Source organism: Eulemur rufifrons, chromosome 29 (genome assembly GCF_041146395.1).
Source record: "Eulemur rufifrons isolate Redbay chromosome 29, OSU_ERuf_1, whole genome shotgun sequence".
NCBI classification, from domain to species: Eukaryota; Metazoa; Chordata; class Mammalia; order Primates; family Lemuridae; genus Eulemur; species Eulemur rufifrons.
Genome location: NC_091011.1, coordinates 88,765,079 through 88,787,427, shown reverse-complemented (window position 1 = coordinate 88,787,427; position 22,349 = coordinate 88,765,079). Strand labels below are relative to the sequence as shown.

Sequence of the window (22,349 nt, the reverse complement as noted above, 5' to 3'; positions counted from 1 at the left end):
CCAGGCTCATGGAGACCGTATCAATATGCAGACATCCCATTTCAGAAGTCAGTAGGACAACTTTCTATCTGTTGAATCATCCTAAATACAATAAGGAGGTCATTGGTGACTTCCCCCCTCATGGGAAGTACAAAAAGGCAGAATCCATTCAAGCTTTTCATGATTTCATGTTTAGGTTACTTTGGTGATTCACTGCACACCATTGGGAGCCCACAGTAACTTCTACTATATTTCTCCCTCCTGTTTCTCCCTTCTTTAAAATTTTCTTTCCAATCGTTCCTCCTTTCTTTTAGATAAACGTATTTTAAATAATGAATTGGGTTTCTTTAATTAATTCCATTCTGTCGAAGAAAATTTACCTCTCCTCTCCCAACTGTTTTCATACATACTTTGCACATACAATGCCTTGGAATATTCTCTTCATGAAAGGCACAAAGTATATAAAATATTTTGAATGATTTTCTTCAAAATGAAAATTATTAGCTTTGATGCTTGGGATGTCTAGAATGCTATGTGCCTTGTTCAGGCCTTAGGGCATAAAAAAAGCTCACTCAATTGATATTTGTTTATAAATGAATGAATCTGGAAAAGGAAAAATACACTAAAAGAAAACATTTTATTCCTCAACGATGAAGAAAAGCTTTTAGATTTCCATTTAGACTCACTTTAATAGGCCAAATCCTTAATATATTTCTATCAAATTCTGCTTCAGTGTTTCAAGCTTGGGTTTTCAGTCCTTATTTTTGTGACACGGAGACGTTGGTTGTAATGGAAATAACAAGTAGTATGGGCTTCCCCGCCTTCCTCCCTCTAGGATTTCGACTTCGCCTTGAACACCACCCCGGCTTTTCTAGTAAATCCCACCTTACAGAATAGGCTGAGGACGGAGGAGATGAGAAGAAAGTAGGAAATGGGAGCCATGGAAACCGAGCGGAGGAAAAGTATGAGCGCGCGGGTGGTTGGAGGGGAAGGAACCCTCCCCTGACAACGGCGCGAGGGCGCTCCTTAGATTACGTCACGCACTCGGGGTGACGTCACGACCGTGACAGGCGGGTGACGCCGTTGCCGCGGCGACTTCTAGTCGTCTCCGCCCCCTTCCCCCCTCCCTGGCGTCCTTCCCCCAATCCCCTCAGGCTCGCCTGCGCCCCGGGCCGCGGGCCGGTACCTGAAGTGGCCCAGGCGCTCTCCGCCCGCGGCGCCGCCCGGGCCGCCCCTCCCCGCGCCCCCCGTGCCTCCGCCTCCACCTGCCCCCGCCCTCCGCCTCCCTTCCCCCTCCCCGCCCAGCAGCGGCCGCTCGGGCCCCGGCTCTCGGTTATAAGATGGCGGCGCTGAGTGGCGGCGGCGGCGGCGGCGCGGAGCAGGGCCAGGCTCTGTTCAACGGGGACATGGAGCCCGAGGCCGGCGCCGGCGCCGCAGCCTCTTCAGCCGCGGACCCTGCCATTCCGGAGGAGGTAAGTGCCGGTGCCACCCTGCCGCCCCTCCCGGCTCCGGGCTCTGCTGGCTGGTGTTTATTTTGGGGAAAGAGGCAGCTGTGGGGGCTCTGGTGCCCTCAACCACCTTCTCCGGTCGGCTCCGCGGGGTGGGAGGTGGGCATCGCCCCCGTGTCCCTGTCCGTCATGCAGCTCCTAGCTACGTAAACACACACAATGGCCGGGGTGGGGGGGGTTCCCTGGCCCCCACCCCAGATGTGGGGATTGGGGCAGCGGTGGTTGAGCCGGAGGCTATCAATAGGGGGCGAAACTCTGGGTTGGTCCGAGAAGGTCACGACTGGCTGAGGTATCCAGCCCAGCATCTCTCAGATGTTTTTGTTATTGGGGCGGGGGGAGGGTGGCGGCGGCATCCGGGTGGAGCATGTAGATTACTAACCGGCGCAGGGACCCCAGCCCGAGTGAGTGACTGTCGTGTGTAATTATTACATGGGTATGGGGATGATGGGGCGCATCATTCCCTCTCTACTCTCCCTGACTGTCCGCCTTTTCAGGCCGCTGCTCCCCCCCACCTCCACCTTTCCACTTGTTTGGGGATTTCTCTTCACCTGTTTTACACAGCGGATGGTTTGGGTTTAGCCTTTACGTTTTCAACTCCAAATCGCACTGTCTCCGATGTCTTTTCCATTCTGGTCTCTGGTCCCCCATTCCTAATGTTTTTCAGTGTTCTATCGTTGATTGGTAACCCTCATCCCGTTCTTATCTACCGCCCCGCTCATTTTCTAGTTGTCGGACCTGCCTGCCTTCTAACCTCAGCTTCCACTGAAGACCATTTTTGCTCTTCTCTTACCCCCGGTCCTCTTGAGGCTCTCTACTTCATTCCACTGCTCCCTAACGTTGGTATCTATTGTTATCTTCACAAATCCTTCTGGACACTTTGGAGCTACTTACTTTCTAAACCCTGAAGCTGTCAAGATTCCATCAAGTTTCACTTGGCTCTTTTCACCCTTGCACTAGTGACACTTTTTAGCTAGTCTTCCACTGTGCTTTCACACTTGTTTATTCCTACCTATTTATTATAGGTTTGTTTGATTTCTTTGTGTTATCCTCCTTTTTGTCTTTTTTTTCCCTTTCACTTTTTCCTTTCCTTTAGTCTGTGCTTCTCTCAGCCTATTTTTGCATTATTCAGCCTCTTAACACCGCATCAAATTATTTTATTTACATTTTGTTTTTATTACATAAACTTTATTACAAGCATTTGGTATTTTATTGCATAAAACAATATACTTTATTATGCTTTACAGTAATAAGATAATACATGGTATAACTGTGCTTTACAATTATTGATTAGGTTAATGCTACTTATTCTGTTGACTTTGCTCAAAGTTCTCTTTCCTACCTACTACTTACATCTTGTTTCCCAGTTCTCATAATATCTCATTCTTTCTTTTCTCTGTGCAGTTCTCTTTTTCCTGCTTCATAATCTTTACTTTGGAAATTCACGTAATATGCTTGCTTTGTTTAGTATCAGTTTGTTCACAATAATATTTGTTTTCCACCCTTTTATACCATTTTTACCTATATTGCCAAAATGTGTTCTGTACCATCATTTGATCTATTCTAAATTTCTCGTTTTTTTCTTATTTCTTAAAAATCACTTTCCAGCTTGCATTTCTGCTCAGATCAGTTTTTCTAATATCTGTTCATTTCCCTAGACTTCTTGGATTCTAAGGATAAAGCTTTTCTTCCTTTTCCTAGTTTATTCTGTTTCACTTGTCCCCAGTTACAATTCATTTTGCCTTGTTTCCTGGCTTTTGGTACTTAACTTTCTGAAGCTTCCTCTTGTCTTCCCCACACCTCCACATTCCTTCTTATTTATAAACAGCTTTGTTTCGTTGACATGGAAATTTATTTTAGGATACATTGTTTTTAATGGATAAATACTAGGGGTCACATCTGCTGTCTGTTTTCTCCAGAAATCGGATATGCCTTTGTCTTACCAGACACAGGTGCCTCTGGGCTTTATGTACTGTGTGATACACATGTGGTTTTGTTGAGTTGTATCTTGTTTGAACACTGCTACAGAGTAGAAAGGATAAATTAATGGTAGAGGTTATGAAATTGTAATTCTCTTGTTATAACATTGTTTATATTAAGAACTTTGTTTCAGAGTTATTAGAACAGTTTGCAGTTCTACAGAGAAGGCTTTTGTTTAGTAAAATCTCTACCCTGCTATTTTATTTGAAAGGGCCAGATTGTTTGGAACTCTACCCCCTGAAGATTCTGATTTAGTAGGTGAAAACTAGGGATATGGGCTTCTATATTTGGTACACTTCCTGAGCAATTCCCATGTACCAGTGATTGAGAACCTCTAAGCTAGGTGAATTTGTTCAAATTGCTGCTATTTGGAAAGCATATGGTATCTTCTGAAAACTATAAGGATACTCTTAACAAATTTTATTTAGTTGAAAGTCAAGTGTTTCCCACTGTCCCCTCCACCCAGGTTTTAATGTTTAGTGATGAATGGTAGTTTTTCCTGTACATTTTCTTTTCTTTTCTTTTCTTTTTTTTTTTTTTTTTTTAGACAGAATCTCACTCTGTTGCCCAGGATAGAGTGCTGTGGCATCAGCCTAGCTCACAGCAATCTCAAAACTCCTGGGCTCAGGCAATCCTCCTGCCTCAGCCTCCCGAGTAGCTGGGACTACAGGCATGCGCCACCATGCCTGGCTAATTTTTTCTATATATATTTTTAGTTGTCCATATTATTTCTTTCTATTTTTAGTAGAGACGGGGTCACGCTCTTGCTCAGACTGGTCTCGAACTCCTGAGCTTAAACGATGCACCTACCTCAGCCTCCCAGAGTGCTAGGATTACAGGCGTGAGCCACCACGCCCGGCCTGTACATTTTCTTATGAATTAATAATAAATGTATTTGGTGGAAGAGTGAGAAATTATTAAAAAATGGATCTCTTAAGTATAGATATCCATATTACAGATGATAAAATAAATTTCTCTGGGAAATAATTTTAAATTTGAAGTTGATATTCAGTAGAAACTGAAATGTACTGTGGTCTTTTAATTGAACTGTCTTCCTTTAAAGGAATTTCTTAAAATTGTGAAGTACATGGAAAGAAATGAAAAATTGTGCTTGTGTGTAATGACACATTTTATTCTAAAGATTTATCTTACCTGATGGTAAAAAAAAAAAATTCTCAGAGGGAAATTTCAGCTGCAATAAAACCTTTCTAATTACCGGGGGAAAGCATGTTCATTAAGAGAAAATTAGAAAAATATAAGTACAAAAAGTAAAAAAACACTGTCCTCTCACCACTAAGATATTATTACTATAAACATTTTAACGTATCCTATTCTTTTTTATTCTTATATAATACACTGTATATAGTTTTTTAATTTTTAAAAACTTATAACAAAACTTTTTATGTATCATTAGATATACTTTGATTTATTTAACTGATCATTTGGGGGGTATAAGGTTTTTAATTTTTTTACTGTTAAATATTTTGAACATAAGATGTAGATTTTAGTTTTTAAAATTGTGTTGGGAAGTGAACAAATTTCATGTCCTGTATTTGTATTACTTTGTAGATGCTCAGAATAGAATATTCTGGTAAATGACAGGAGCTTATTAAATATTTATCAAATGAATATGCTTATACTTTTGGCATTAAACATTTGCTTCTGACCATTTATATTTCCTTGATGTTACTTTCTATAACCAGATGGTGCAATATAGTATATGGTATAATATGACCATACAGTATAACAAATACATTTAATTTTTAAAAGGTGTGATACCAGGTGTGATATTTATTAACTGTTCTTCTTGCGCTGTGTTTCTGTAGATGGGAGCTTCTTACCATTGCATTACAACTTTATTATGTTCTGTTTTCAAGATCTCTTATCGTCAATCTTGGTTAAGCTGTGTAATTATAATCATTGACTAGGGAATATTCTGGGATAGAATCTCCTTTGTAATGAGGTCCGCTGTATTCAAATACATCTTCATGAACCATGCCAGGTTGGATTGCATCATAACCTCTAAAAAGTGGTATTCCCACTAATATAGGTGCTTGTGCAGTACTGGTTATTGCTAATACTTGTTTGGATATATTCAGGGGTACCCTTTTGGCAAAATTATAAAATAGCTGTTTGTCTTTGATATTTCTAGTGTTCCCTTTTTGTACTCTCTCTCTCTTCTTACATAATGAACTCCTCCTTTCAGGCATCCACTCATTCCTTCTATTTAGAAAATTATCTGTCAGTTATTTGTATATGCTGGCCATTAAAGGAATTGATTGTCAATAAACAGCTAAGAAGGGAATGTTGGACTGGGTGTTTGACTCCTTGAATGTAGTAAATGTGAGCACAAACTTGATTTAATTGTACATATTTGTATAATAGGCCAGAAAAATTATGTTAGGATAACAGGCTGGAGCAGTCTGACTTTTCTTGTTTTTCTGTATCTTGCTTTCCTTATTAGGATCAATAGGAAGTGGATCTGGCTTATAGCAACTGGAAACCTATGTTTTATGAGTGATGGGGAAGAGAGGAAAGGAGTAAGCTCCATTGGTTTTTTGGCATTTTCTAAGACTTGATACCTACCATGTTGTAGAATGGAATGACTACTTTAGTGTTCTTTCTTTTCACTTTCTCTCCAGTCATAAATTTGTTTTCTCCTTCAGAATTGCATAGGTGCATTTTGTTTCTTTGATATTAACTTCGTTGAGTACTTAGTGAACATTTTGTGTCATAATCCCCTTGTTTTATGAAATCCAGTAGGTTCCTAATCTTATATTTCTGCCTCAAATTGTCATTAAGATGCACCTTTTTTTTTTTATCGGTAGCTCTTCCTAGATTTTTTCTTCCTCAAAAGTTAAGTTGTTTTGAGTCCTTTACTCATTCTCTTTGTCTGTTTCACCGATGTTGGTTATTCTGTCAAGTAAGAATCAGCAATAGTTACAGAACCTGAATTCAAAATAGGGTTTGGGAGCTTTTCTGTTTTTAAGGTTAAGTAGTGCTTTCTTAATCATTGTGTTATAGATAACTTCATGTTAGTATAAGAACAAATATATCCTCATTTATTCCATTCCTTCCTTAAATATTTTGTGGAGGCATTGACATGTTCTGGGAGGTGGTTTTTATTTTTCAGTTTTTTTTTTGGCTCCCAACCTAATTTACTATCATACTTAATTAGCATGGTAGTCAGAAGAAACTCTTAATACAGCCTCCATCCTAACATTAAGCAATTATTTTTTTCTCCCCTCTATCCTCTGAGATTATTTTGGTTTCCATGTATTCTTCTGGGTTTAAAAAAACTATTATTCTTCCTCCTTCCTTTATCAAGACTATGCATATAGAGGGAAATTGATACCCAGTAACTTTCCTTTCTGGGTCCTGGGAATGCCCTTGGTACAGAATATAAAAATTGCTTTGAACTCAATTAACTTTATATCTTCTGGAAGCTCTGTAACATCAAATGAAACATCATTTTCATTCTTGTAATGTAGCTGCCGTTGCTGACAACACTTTTGGGACAAATGTACCAGGATGGTGGTTTTCAAATTGCACCAGAGCTTTAGTATATAAAATAGTTTTTGTCTGTTTTATACTTTTTTTTTAAAATCCTCATTTATAATGAGGATTTACAATACCTGGTGCATAGGCACTGAGATATTTGGTGAAAGAATTTGTGAATGAAACTCTACTAGATATGAGGTGCTCTGATTTTCTGTATTATTCAACCTCTTTTTTTATGCTAGTCATAAAATCAGCTTGTTAGATTGATGACAAATTGGTTGCAATGGGCAGTGTGAAAAATACTGTTTTGGGATTTCAAGGACCTTCTTCAGAGGTTACCCCAAGGCTCTGTTTTTAGTGCCTCTATACCTTAACTAAACTTCATTTACATGTTGGTTTCCTTGAAAAAAGGTTTTTATGGCTGTAAAAATTTTAGAGCTACTATGTATAAAAGAGAGGTTTGTGCTGGCATGACTCTTCCTAGGTGTCATAATCTGCATAGAAAATATCAACGTGTATCTAAGGCAGAGATCAGCAAACATTTTCTATAAAGAGTCAGATAGTAAATATTTTAGGGATTGTGGGCCATATGATCGCTGTCACAACTCCTCAGCATACTGTGGTAGCCCAAAAGTAGCTAATAGTCAATGTATATAAACAAATGAGCTTCTTGGTGTTCTAATAAAACTTATTTATGGACACTGAACTTTGAATTTTGTATCATTTTTATGTGTCATAAAATAATCTTCTTTTGATTTTTTTTCAACCGCTTAAACACATAAAAACTATTCTTAACTTGTGGGCTATACAAAAACAGGTGGTGGGCCAGTTCATGGACTGAAGTGTTCTGACTCCTGGTCTATAAATCTGTATTGCATTTGAGGTTCTGAAATTAAGGTATGGTTTAGAGATCAGTAGAAAATTCATAATTGCTTTTTTTAATTTTTTTCATCAGATCACAGTTCAAGGAACATAATTGCTTTTTTAAAAAATGAGGTTTATTGGTATCTAATTACACATAATATACCATTTTAAATGTACAGTTTGAGTTTTGACAAACTTTGTAACTATCACCACAATCAAGATATAGAACATTTCTATCATCCCAAAATGTTGCCTAGTTCTTCTTTGCATTCAGTCCCAGCCTCCACCCTTAGTCCCTGGCAAACACTGTTCTGATTTCTAGTTTTGCTTTTTCTAGAAAGTCATATAAATGGAATTACACAGTGGTAATCTTATGTATTTGGCTTCTTATACTTGGTATAATGCTTTTGAGATTCATCCATGTTGTTGCATGTATCAGTAATTAGCTTCTGTTGTTGCTTAGTAGTAGTCTGTTTTGTGGATGTACCACAGTTTGTTTATACATTTACAAATTGATGGATATTTGGGTTGTTTCTACTTTTTAGGAATTATGAATCAAATTTTTATAAACATTTGGTGTCAGTTTTTTGTGTGGACATTGACTTTCATTTTTCTTGAGTGAGGACCTAGAATTGGGATTATTAGGTTGTATGGTAAGTATATGCCTAACTGTTAAAGAAACTATCAAACTTTTCTAAAGAGATGGTACCAATTTGCATTGACACCTATAATGAATGAAAGTTCTAGTTACTCCGTATCTTTGGCAGCAATTGAAATTGTCAGTCTTCTTAGTTTTAGCCATAGGTAGATGGTAGGAGCTCTTTGTGGTTTTAATTTGCATTTTCATAGTAACTAATGATGTTGGACATCTGTTTATGTGCTTATTACTAAACATATATTTTGTTTGGTGAAGTATCTATTTAAAGCTATTTATTTGATATTTGTCTTCTTACTGGACAGCTGTAAAGTGCTATATATATGCTGGATACAAGTCCTTTATATCAGATACATGTTTTGAGTCACAGGCTGTGGTTAGTCTTTTCATTTTCCTAAGTGTCTTTTGAAGAGCAGTTTTATTTTTTGATGAAGTCAAATTTTTCAAATTTTTCTTTTATGTTTATGCTTTTTGCATCCTATGCAAGAAATCTTTTGCCTGTTTCAAGGTCATTAAAGTTTTTTTCTATTTTTTTTTTCTATTTTATAATTATAGTTTTTACATTTAGGTCTATGATCCATTTGGACTTAATTTTTGTGTATATTGTGAGGTAGTGGTTAAAGTTCATTCTTTTACATATGGTTGACCATTTGTTTCCCATTTGTTCAAACAGATTAACCTTTTTCTGTTGAATTACCTTGACACCTTTATTGAAATCAATTGCTTATGTTTGTGAGTTTTGGATTCTATAGTTTTATTGATCTATATGTCTAAGGCCAATACCACATTGTCTTAATTACCATAACGCTATAGTTAAGTCTTATAATTAGGTCCAGTTCAGAGGATTTTTAGAACTTTGAAATTTGATTTTTGAATTCCTTGTGTTATGGTACTTTTGGAAGGAAAGGATCCATACTTTTCTAAAAATTCTCAAAGATGTTTTCTACCCAAAAAAAACTTAAGACTGACTTTAGTATTTAATTAATACACCTTTGCCTTGAATTATGTGGTGGTGAGGTTCATGAAAAGTAGCAGGTTAAAAAAAGAGTTTTATCCAAAATTAATTTGCCAGCAAATGAGGAGGATGGAGACTCCTGTCTAAAAATGCCATTATCCTCCAAAATTAATTTGCTTCTAAGAAATAAAAGAGATACTCTAGTAGGTTGCACAAAAAAGTCATCGTATACTTTTTACCATATTGCAAAATTATGAAGTGTAATCAAAATATGTATGGGAGGAAGTGAATATATTAAGATGTTTATTCACCAAAAAGTCTTTGAAAATGTCAATCAGACTGTGGAAGATACTAGTTTACAATACTAGCTATGTTATCTCCATATTTGTTATAAGAATTCTTGCTTTTGAAACCTATGTCATGTTCTGTGATGTTTCAGAATTAGTACCTTTATTAATCTTAGAGGCATCATTGAATTGTTATGTTTTTGCTAAGGATAAACATATGGTGATGGTTGGTCATATGTCTGTATTTTCCAGTGGGGCTTATAGGGTCTTCACCTTGTTTTAAATTTCACTAGTGATAGGTTTTTACTGCTTAGCCTGGGGAGTGTCCCTACAATATAAAATGTTTCTCATCATGTTTTTCACTTAATAATTTAAAAACAAAAAGTCAGGAAACACACAGTCGTAGAGAATAAATCTGGAGTACCTGACCAGTACAGGGTCATGTGAGAATTGGGAAGATAGAAAGTGACCAGGATTTTGTTCATGTTGCAAGGAGTATCATTCCAATTTTGTTTGGCCATCTTACAAATCTTGAAACTACTGTACTTTATAAGGAGAGAGAAACATAACATCTTAGCAGATTATAACTGTCATTCCAAAATTAATATATTTTTAAAAAATAAAAAAGATGTGGATCTTCTTATTGTAAGAAATACTTGAATTGTATTTGAGAATTACTCACTTTTGTTTTATATTTTTTCTTGCACTAAACATATAACCTTTAAATTAATAACACCATTCCTAAGTGATGCAAGTTGCTAAATCAAAAAGAAAGAAAAAAAAAATTGAAGAATAAAATTTGAATTTAAAAACCAAAGAAAATAATAACACCAGAAAATTTTGGCTTTATTTTTAGAGCAGCTTAAATAAAATTTTAGGATGCTTTGACTTAATTGCTTACCTTGGAGTATTTTAAAACAGTTTAATATACCACTTATGGTTGTTTCTCCATTGACCTAATTTTATTTTTTATTTATTTAATTATTTTTTTGGTGACAGGGTCTCACTCTATTGCCCAGGCTGTATACAATGGCACAATCATAGCTCACTGCCGCCTCTAACTCCGTGGCTGAAGCCATCCTCCTGCCTCAGCCTCCTGAATAACTGGGACTACAGGGGTTCACCACCATGCCTGGCTAATTTTTCTATTTTCTGTAGAGACAGGGGTCTTGCTCTTGCCCCGCTTGTCTTGAACTCCTGGCCTCAAGCAGTCCTCCTGCGTTGGCCTCCCCTATTGCTGGGATTACAGGCATGAGCCGGACCTAATATTTTTAAACTATTTCCTACCTTACAGCATTTACTTTGCAAAATAAATTTGTTTGGGCTTATAGTAATAGATGTATTTTTAATATTAAAGGAGATTACTAGTGTCGCAGTAAAATTATAAATGGTTATTAGATCTTATACTTTACTTTTTGTATTGTCATACTTGGGTCTTATACCTTTTCTTCTGTTTCAAAATTTATACTCTCTAAGAAATCTCTGTGTAGCTTAGAGGGAAAAAAGAAACAATTATTAATTTAAGGCTTAGGTAGGTATGATTATTTTTAAAGAATTCTTGTTAGCATAATTTCTGGTAATGTGGCGTGAAGGTAATTTATTACTATAAAATATCCTTTTTTTCTGTGAATACCAATTATGCTTTTATAACTTTTTTACTGTAAAAAGATAAAGTACTATTGATGATTACTTCTAAATAACTCAGTATTTTTTTTAATACATTATATTATTACTTCCATGGAAATAGTATCAGAGAGCTTCAGATTGAGAAGAGATTATGATTCAGAATAGTCATTATTCTAGAGCCACTGAAAATGTTTGTTTCCCTCTAGTTTTTACGTGATCGCCTCTAACATTGCCAATATTCCACTCATATTCCTCCTGCCTGTGCCTTCTCGTATTAACAGTGAGTTATGCAATCTCAACTAAGTTTCATTATACGTGAGAACTAAGTTCAGTGATTGCTTTTTGCTGCCATCTCTTAATATTGTTCCCTACTCCTTATGCTGTGCACTGAGCTTCTGGTGGCCCCAATGTGTTAAGTAGACCATAGGAGTGGTATGAAAATAAAGTGAGATGATGAATATGTAAAAGCCTTCACAGAATTATAGTAGTGTTATTTTTTTCCTGCTGATTTTCAAGACAAAAGGTAAGTACTGTATATGTAAAATTTTCCTTTCGGAAATCTTTGTGTGTTTTTTTAAAGAATATCCAGTAACATACTTAGCAAAGACTCTAGTTCTTAAAACTTTTGGTAGTTCTTGATGTAGAACTGGTGATTGACCTAGTAGAACTATTTGAATGCTGACTACTTTCTATTAATGTTATCTCTAAACCATTATTGAATTAAACTTGAAGTGGCAACATGTTGATATACGTATTAGGTGAGCAATTCATGGGAAAGAGGTAAAACTTCTTAATATAGTAGTAGAAAGACTGTCTCTTGGCTTTATAGGAAAAATGATAAGCATTATGACTTGCGTTTTGGTATCTTTAAAACCTGTGGTCACCATTTGCTTTGTCATACATCCAAAACTACATTGGTGACTTTTGTATTTATTGAGACATTTCTTGGGAAAACAAGTATTCACGTATACAGTAAATATTTGAGAGCCTACTATATGTGAAGTAGTGTTTAGGAGTACATTTGAAAACAAAACAAAGGTCTCTACCCTATCTAGCTACATTCTGGTGGAGGTATGTGTGTGTGTTGGCATATATTTGAAGGTAGTAAGTACTATGGAAAAATGAAAGTTAAACAGGGTAGGGTTGGCATGGGGGTTGGTTGCAATTTAAAATAGGGAGGTCAGAGTAGGCCTTACCTGAGAAGGTGGCATTTGAACAATCACTTTAGGGAGAAGGGAAGCATTTCAGGCTGAAGAACCAACTAGTTCAAAGATTCTGCTCTGGAATATGCCTTCTCTATTTAAGAGACGGCAAGAGGTCCAAAGTTGCTGGAGTAGCTTGAAGTAAAGAGGCAAGTAGTAGGAGATGAAATCCTAGAGGGGTGGAGGAATGGCCAAAGGCCTTTTGCTTTATGTAAATGGGAAGCCATTCAGGGTTTGAACAGCCAGAGCTGGGTGACATGAGCTGACTTACATTTTAACAGGAATGCTTTGGTTGCCGGATTGAGAATAGACTGTAAAGGGACAAGGTAGAAGCAAGGAGATCAGAGAAGAAGGTGTTACTGTTATCTAGGCCAGATTGGTAGCAGCAGAAGTAATGAGAAGTGGTCAGATTTTGAAGGTTTTGAAAGGAGATTCAGCAGGATTTGTTGATAGATTGAGTGTAAGGTGTGCAAGAAAAAGAGTTGTTAAGGGGGAGGGGGAGGCCACAGATCAAGAATTCAGTTTTGGGTGTGTTACATTTGAGATATCTATTAGCTATTTATGATATTAAGTAAGTAGTTGGGTATATGAGTCAGGAGTTTGGAAATGAGGCCCCATAGCAGAGACTGTTCAAGATATCCATGTCTCATTTTCTTCTTGAATACACAGCTGGACACCATTTCTCCCTTGCAGTTAGATATGGTCATGTGACTGAGCTAAGGACTATGAGCGCAAGTGTTGTATATCAGCTCTAGGTCTGGCCCATACAAATATCTTCCATCCTGTTTTTTGCCTTCTGGCTGGCTGGAACTGAGATGATTATTAGGGTATGTTGGAAGCCATGTGTTGTATGGAAATGGTAGATTGTGCGTCAGCCTAGGTTCCTGAATGACTGTGAATAAGGACCACCCTGCTAACCTGTTCAACCCCACCTAATATGGTTAGATAACTAAGAAATAAACTTTGTCATGTTTGAATCCTTATACCTTTTGGATATCATAGCAGTTAGCGAGTCATAAATTTGGACATTTAGATGGTACTTACAGCTCTGAGACTGATATGTGCTCATCAAGGGAATGAGTATAGATGGAAAAAGGTTGGATAAAAGAGGAGGAATCTGAGAAGGAGCAACCAGTGAGGTAGGAAATCAAATGAAGTAAGTTTATTAATAGAGAGAGAGTGGTCAGTTGTGTAAAATGCTGCCGCTAGGTCAAGTAAGATGAAAACTAAGAATTTATTTTTGGAGTTAACAAAGTGGAGGTACTGGGATCTACACAGGAATAGAGCATTGAAGGAAGGTGCTGAAGGAGAGATTTTGTCTGGAGTGGTTTTAAGAGAGAATAGGAGAAGTGAAGATAGTGAGGAATTATCCTGTAAAGGGGAACAGAGAAATGGGGCCATAGCTAGTGAGAAAAATGGGGTCAAGAAATTTTTTTAATGATGAGAAAATAAGGACATCTGATAATAGGAATGAGCCATTACCGAGTAAAATATCTACGATTCCAGGGGAGAAAGGTAAGAATTGCTGAAGTAATGTCTTGGAAAAGGCAAGAGAGAAAGGGATATAGTGTACAAGTAGAAAAGATTGGCATTCCATAGGCGCATGAGTACTTTATGATAATAGGCCAAGGTAGAGTTCGTGAATACAAATGCCACTAGCGAGGTAGATGGGATTCTGTGCATACTCTCTTCCAGTTGCTTCAGGTTTTTTTCAGTGAAGTAAGACTTGAGATTATCAGATGAGAGTGAGGATTGAGGATATGTTAAAGTTGTTTTAGCAGCATGTGAGAGTGAATGGACTAGGGACACATAGTAAAATTGATGGGCAATATTAAGTTATTCTATGAGTTGGCTGGACAGCGTTTGTGAGTTTCCTTATTCTTTGGTGCAGGTCCTCAGGTCAGAGTTAAATGTGACTTACCAAGGCAATTTAAACACTTAATATGAGTCATTCTCATTTTGACTCAAACATGGAATCATTGGAAATAAAACATGAGTTATTATTTCTTCATGAAGTATCTGCCATTATCATGCTATGAATTTAATCTAAATTTGGAGAGATCTGATAATTTTTCTTTTTAAAAATTTCCTTTCTTCTTTCTGTATTGAATATTTATTATTTTGTCTATGAAGAATAGCATACCCATCATAGCAGTCTGACTTTATACTGTATAGTGAAGCAATTGCTATCTTCCATTTCTTTCAAATACTCAAAATTTGACTTGTATCTGCTCATGCTTTTTCTGCTGCCTGAAATATAGATTTCCTCCTCTGTCCCCATCCTTGAAAACTTTCAGACTTAGCTCACCTACCATTTATTTTAGGAAGCCTTTCTTAACTTCTTTCTAAGGCCTAGTTAGGTACCTCTGCTTTGTGTTTTTGTAGCATCCCAGAGTTTACCTTCTTTTACTCACTATATTGTATTTTAGTTTTTTGTTGATATTGATTTCCTGTAGCCCAGCACTGTTCAGTCATACTTTCTGTGACGGTGGAAATGTTCTGTGTTGTCTAATATAGTAGACACTGGGCATATATATGTGGCTATTGTGCCCTCAAAATTTGCAAAATAGGACTGAAGAACTAGATTTTAAATTTTAATTAATTTAAAATAGCCTCATGTGGCTAGCGGCTACCTTAATCAATGTAGTTCTAGACCCTTTAAAAGTGGGATTCATATTTATTTTCTCATTGCTTAACAATAGTACTTCCTGCTACTCTAAATGACCAAATTCTTTTTTAGTACTCCAAATAGTTATCCTCTCTAGACTTCTGCATTTAACCATAGCTTTTCAGTTTGTTTTCAGTATTATGTTGATTTTTAGTCTTGTGAAGTTAGAATTTTTTTCCCCTTTAGGACTGAAATATTGGGTGCTTGTCTGAGAACTAGTCTGAGGGCTGGCAAGCGGTAAGGAAGAAAGTGGGCGAGGCCCTGGTTCGTGGGGGTAGGGAGGCAATTTCTGGTTCAACTAAAGCAGTTCTACTTTATAAATTAATATATGGAATTATGCTTAATATTTCACTTGGAGGGCAAAAAAAGGCTTCTATAAGATAACACTCTTAATTGAACTGACAAAGCATGCACATGACAGCATGTGATTTAAGTGCCAAAGTGGATGATGGAGAATAATAAATTCTGTAGGAGTTCAAACATGGAGGGTTATTATGGGCTAAAGAGATCTTGATGAAAGTTAATGTTTGACCTAGTCAGGAAGGAAGAAGGAAAAAGGATGTAATAGGCAGTGGGAATAGAAATTGCAAAGAATTAGAGTTAGAAATACATATGGTAGTTTTGGTTAAAGAACAGAACGATCTGATTATGGTTGAGTGAATTGTATGAAATAAAATTTGGCTAAATTAGATGGGACTGGATTATAGAAAAGAGTGATAGACTGAAAAAAATTGCACTTTATATTGTATGCGGCAGCATGAAATCCTTGGAGGTGTTTTTGTTGCACCAAAGATGGGGGAAGGAGACACTATTAGCATTTAATGAGAAAGGACCAGGGAAATCAGCCATCCCACAATGTTCAGGACAGTCTGCGCATTTTAAGAATTGTTCCAAATAACCATATGACTTAGAATGACTTGCTGGACTTTGATGATGTAGATAAAAAAAAATGATCATAATGATCTGAGCATAGAAAGTAACTCTATAGACTAAAATTTTCAGGAATTCAGTTATCACGTATATCGGAGGAATGTTAAAGTTTTCATTCAGAACTTTATCAGGAGTTCTTCACCACTGTAGAAAATTACATAATTGATGGGAATGCTACTAGCACAGTATTGGTGACTCAAGTATTCTTCTCTTCAGTCTGCAGTTGTAAGTGTCACAGTCACAGTGATTCTATGTATAGTGTAGGGTACAAACAACCTACATTATGTTTATTTTAGTAATTGTCTACATATTTTGAAATGTTATTATAAGCTTATTTCTTTCATGTCCTTGATGGTACAATTAGGGTATTATATCGGCTTTTAAGATTATGCTTAGGCAGGTTATCTCTGAATTTCATTTTAGGCTAGTACAGAGAGTGTTACAAAATAGTTGTTATAAAAATGGGAAATTGATCTCTGTTTTCACTATTGGTGGAGTGGGTTATTCAGATGAATCCTTTGGATGAAAACAACTAAAAATCTTGGAAATGTTATTTTAAAAAATCTTAGAGCAATGGAAGTGCTAAAAAGATAGTGGGAGCTACGAGGCCACATTCTAGGAAAAAGTAGGAACCCACAGAAATAAGTAAAGTAGCTTTTGCCCTAAGGACAGTTGCCAATCCATACAAATTTGGGCTTTGGTTTTGGTGGACTTCACGGGGTGAAGAGGACAGAAGTCAAGGCCTAGAGCTTATCTAAAGTGAGGATCAAAAAGAACAACCCCATTTTTAGATGAGACCCCAAGGCTTCTCATTAGACTAAGGGTGAAAAGGAACTAAACTGTCTACCCACTCCCATGTCCAGGGGATTGTAAGGAAGGTTGAGTGGAGCAGGGGAAGAAAAAGTAAATTAAGAAAAGTCTTTCAAGTTGTGACAGCAATTTTTACCCTCACACTGATTTGCAGCTCAGGTTTTTTCTGTCTGAGTGGTCCAGGAACCCTCAGGGCATTTATCATGACTATTGGGTTTAGACTAGTAGTGCTACCCGTGGCCTGGCAGAAGGAAAGGCAAATCATCTGTGGAGAAGGCCCCTTCAGTCTTAGGAAATTGCTGCCAATAATTTTTCAAGGACAGTGAACAGTATACTGTCACAAGTAACTAAGCATAGTTAAAAAAAAAATAAGTGAGCAAAATTACATGAGACATAAATTATATAATAAGTAATATATATGTAGAATTCTTTGCATAATAAAGATTTGTATAGTTTTTGTTATATACATATACTTCAAAGTAAGTTTTTAAAAAGAAAAAAATAATAACCAGGCATGCATCCAAATGGCATGGTGAATGAGAAACAGTAGACAGCAGAAATAAATCTATGAAGTTCTCAGATATTGCAGATATCAGATGGATTTAAAACAATTGTTATATTTAGAGAATTGAAGATAAACTTAAAAACAGGCAGGGAACAAAAGACTATAAAAAGTCACTTAATAGATTTGAAAAAAGCCAAATAAAAATTCCAGAAATGAAAACTATACGAAATACACCTAAGGGAAAGTTTTAATAGATTATATCTAGCTGAAGAATAAGTTGGTTACCTGGAAGATAAGGCAGAAGAAACTTTCCAGAATGCAGCACTTAGATAGACAATATTGAAGAGAGGTTAAGAGACATGGAAGATAGAGTGAGATCTAACATGTTTAATCAGAGCTCTGGAAAGAGAGGAAAGAGAGAATGGGGCAGAGCTAATATTTGAAAAGATTTTTCTGGCTGAAAATTTTCTAGATTTGATAAGAAACCAGTTGATAGATTTAAGAAGCTCAGTGAATTTCTAGCAGTATAAATAAAAAGAAATCTGCACCCAGAAAAATTATACGAAAACTGCACAAACCCAAATACAAGGAGAAAAGTTTTAAAAGCAGCCAGAGATGAAAAAAAGATGTTCTTCAAAGGAGCAGCCATGGACTGATAGCAGACTTTTCAGCAGGAAAGCATGCTATTCTCAAAGAAAATAACTGCCAATCTAGAATTCTGTGCTTAGCAAAAATGTCCCTCAAGGATGAGGCTAAAATAAAGATTTAGTAGAACAAACTCCATCAGCCCTTTCTGGAAGAAATTATAAAGTATATACTTTAGGCAGAAAGAGTCCAGATAAAAGTCTGAGGTGTAAGGTAGAGTGAAGAGCAAAGAGAGTGGCAAATATGTGGATGCATTGAAAGAAATATTGTTTAAAATACTAGTAAGGCTTTTATTAAAATATTAAATATATGACAAGTGAAGGAAGTGTATTGTCTAGGAGAAAGGCAGAAGGTATTAATTGACTTGACTGGTAAATTACATGTTTTCATTTCTAGGGTAACTTCTAAAAATGTGGAAACTAGACTTTTAATTCTAAACTAAAAGAGCAGAACAATAGACTAATAAAAATAATTGATCCCAAAGAAGTCAAGAAAGAAAAGAAACAAAGAATAAGTAGGACAAATAGCACAGAATAAGATGGGTAGTTTTAAATCTAAACATATCACCAGTTATATTAAATACAAAATGGGTTAAATTATTCACTTAGAAGCCAAAGATTATTAGATTGCATTTTTTTTAAAAATTCACTTATGGGGTTTATAAGAAATGTATCTGAAACATAAGGATAAAGAAGATCAAAAGTAATCATTGCAATAAGATATGCCATGTATGTTCTAACAAAGAGAATACGGTACAGTTATGTTAATGTCAGACAAAACAGACATTAAGGCAGAAAGCATTACTGATAGTCAGGAGAGTCCCTTCAAAATGATAAAATAATTCACTGGGAAGATTTAATTACCTTAATGTAGCATAGCCTGAAATACTGCCTTAGAATGTATGTAGCAGAAATTAACAAAACCACAAGAAATAGACAAATCCACAATCTTTATTTTATTTTTTCATTTTTATTTATTTATTTTTTTAGAAACAGAGTCTTGCTCTGTTACCGAGGCTAGAGTGCAGTGGTGCGATCACAGCTCACTGTAATTGTGAACTCCTTGGCTCAAATGATCCTCCCACCTTATCCTCCCAAGTAGCTAGGACTACAGGCATGCACCACTACACCTGGCTAATTTTTTTAATTCTTTTTTTTTTTTTTAAGAGACAGGATCTCACTATGTTGCCCAGGCTGGTCTTGAACTTCTGGTCTCCAGTGATCCTCCCATCTTGGCCTCCCAAAGTGCTGGGATTATAGGCATGAGCCACTACACTTGACCAAGATCCACAATGTTTTTTTAGTTTTTAAATATACAATTTTTATTTCTTTATTTCTTTTTTTTTATTTCAGCATGTTATGGGGGTACAAAAGTTTAGGTTACATATATTGCCCTTGCCCACCTTGCCCCAAGTCAGAGCTTCAAGAGTGTCCATCCCCTTGACGATGCGCATCACACTCATTATATATGTATACACCCATCCCCTGCCTCCCACCCCCATATCTGCCTGACACCCGATTAATGTTATTCCTAAATGTGCTCTTAGGTGATGATCAGTGAAACCAATTAGATGGTGAGTACATGTGGTGCTTATTTTTCCATTCTTGGGATACTTCACTTAGTAGAATGGGTTCGAGCTCTATCCAGGAAAATATAAGAGGTGCTATATCACCATTATTTCTTATAGCTGAGTAGTACTCCATGGTATACACATACCACATTTTATTAATCCACTCATGTATTGATGGGCACTTGGGTTGTTTCCATATCTTTGCAATTGTGAATTGTGCTGCGATAAACATTCGAGTGCAGATGTCTTTGTTATAGAATGCCTTTTGTTCTTTTGGGTAGATGCCCAATAATGGGATGTATTAATTTACCAAATTTAAAACTATACCACCAGGCTGTGGTTATTAAATCAGCTTGGTATTGACTCAAGAACAGGGACACAGACCGGTGGAACAGAACTGAGAATCCAGATATAAAACCATCCTCATATAGCCATCTAATCTTTGACAAAGCAGACAAAAACATACTCTGGGGAAAAGAATCCTTATTGAATAACTCGTGCTGGGAAAACTGGATAGCCACATGTAGAAGACTGAAACAGGACCTACACCTTTCACCTCTCGCAAAAATCAAATAACGGTGGATAATAGACTTAAACCTAAGATGTGAAACTATTAGAATTCTAGAAGAAAATGTGGGAAAAACTATGATAGACATTGGCCTAGGCAAAGAATTTGTGATGAAGACCCCAAAAGGAATCACAACAACAACAAAAATAAATAAATGGGACCTGATTAAATTAAAAAGCTTCTGCACAGCCAAAGAAACTGTCACGAGAGCAAACAACAACCTACAGAATAGGAAAAAATTTTCACATGCTCACATCTGTTAAAGGACTGATAACTAGAATCTATTTAGAACTCAGGAAAATCAGCAAGAAAAAAATCAAACAACCCTATCAAAAAGTGGGCAAAGGACATGAGTAGAAATTTTTCAAAAGAAGACCGAAGAATGGCCAACAAACATGAAAAAATACTCAACATCTCTGATCATCAGGGAAGTGCAGATCAAAACCACAATGAGATATCACTTAACTTCAGTGAGAATGGCCTTTGTCAAAAAGTCCCATAACAATAAATGTTGGTGTGGATGCAGAGAGACAGGAACACTCATACACTGCTGGTGGGACTGAAAACTAGTGCAACCCCTGTGGAAAGCAATATGGAGATACCTTAAACAGATACAAGTAGAACTACCATTTGATCCCCCAATCCCATGATTGGGCATCTGCCCAAAAGAACAGATCCACAATCTTAATGGAATATTTTTAAATACCTCTCTCAGTAATTGATATAAGAAACAGACAAGTTAGTTAGGATATAAAATATTTGTTTTTTTTTTTTTTTTTTTTTTTTTGAGACAGAGTCTCACTCTGTTGCCCAGGCTAGAGTGAGTGCCGTGGCGTCAGCCTAGCTCACAGCAACCTCGAACTCCTGGGCTCAAGCAATCCTCCTGCTTCAGTCTCCTGAGTAGCAAGGACTACAGGCATGCGCCACCATGCCCGGCTAATTTTTTCTATAATATTTTTAGCTGTCCATATAATTTCTTTCTATTTTTAGTAGAGATGGGGTCTCGTTCTTGCTCAGGCTGGTCTCGAACTCCTGAGCTCAAACTATCCACCCGCCTCGGCCTCCCAGAGTGCTAGGATTACAGGCGTGAGCCACCGCGCCCGGCCAGGGTATAAAATATTTGAACAACATGATAACTAAGTTTAAACCCAGTGGTTGTATAGAGCCCATTCTAACCAACAGTGGCAGGCTACACATAATTTTCAAGCACATAGGCTATTTGAGGATAAAAATTGACTCCATACTGTGTCATAAAACAAATTTCAATAAATTTCAAAGGACTGACATCAGAAGAGCATCTTTTCTGTCCATAATGCAGTTTTATTTTTATTTTATTTTTCTTTTTTACCTCAGGACACTCAATGAGGGAATAATGCATTTTTATTAAAAATCATTATCAATAGGGTACTTTTAAAAGCTGCATGTTTAGAAATTGAACAGCTACTTTGAAATAATCTACATCAAAGAAGAAATCACAATGGAAATTAGAAAAACCTTGAGCTGGGCTATTAAAAATTTTTGATATATCAGGTTGTGGAAATTGATCAATCGTAGATCATTAAAAGTAAAATAATCAGATTTCATGTCCTTACATATGAGCGGTCTTGACCAAAAGAGCAGGAAATGTTCAGGACCACCTATGAAAGATTCCTTTTTTTTTTTTTTTTTTTTTTTTTTTTTTTGTTTGTTTGTTGAGACAGAGTCTCACTTTGTTGCCCAGGCTAGAGTGAGTGCCGTGGCATCAGCTTAGCTCACAGCAACCTCAAACTCCTGGGCTTAAGCGATCCTACTGCCTCAGCCTCCCGAGTAGCTGGGACTACAGGCATGCGCCACTATGCCCGGCTAATTTTTTCTGTATAGATTTTTAGTTGTCCATATAATGTCTTTCTATTTTTAGTAGAGACGGGTCTCGCTCTTGCTCAGGCTGGTCTCGAACTCCTGACCTCGAGCGATCCACCCGCCTCGGCCTCCCAGAGTGCTAGGATTACAGGCGTGAGCCACCGCTGAAAGATTCTTGATGAAAAAAAATTTTGAAGGCCGGGCACGGTGGCTCACGCCTGTAATCCTAGCACTCTGGGAGGCCGAGGCGGGTGGATCGC

At 36.8% G+C, this 22,349-nt stretch overlaps 1 protein-coding gene across 7 annotated transcripts in view; it reads left to right on the top strand.

The window, feature by feature from the left end:
• The first annotated feature begins 1,319 nt into the window (after positions 1–1,319).
• BRAF (B-Raf proto-oncogene, serine/threonine kinase) overlaps positions 1,320–22,349 on the top strand; it is a 147,117-nt gene continuing 126,087 nt past the window's right edge. For all 7 annotated transcript variants that reach the window (XM_069462732.1, XM_069462731.1, XM_069462729.1 and 4 more), the window contains exon 1: positions 1,320–1,451. In XM_069462732.1, the coding sequence (XP_069318833.1) occupies positions 1,320–1,451 (132 nt within the window). The remainder of the gene's footprint in view (positions 1,452–22,349) is intronic.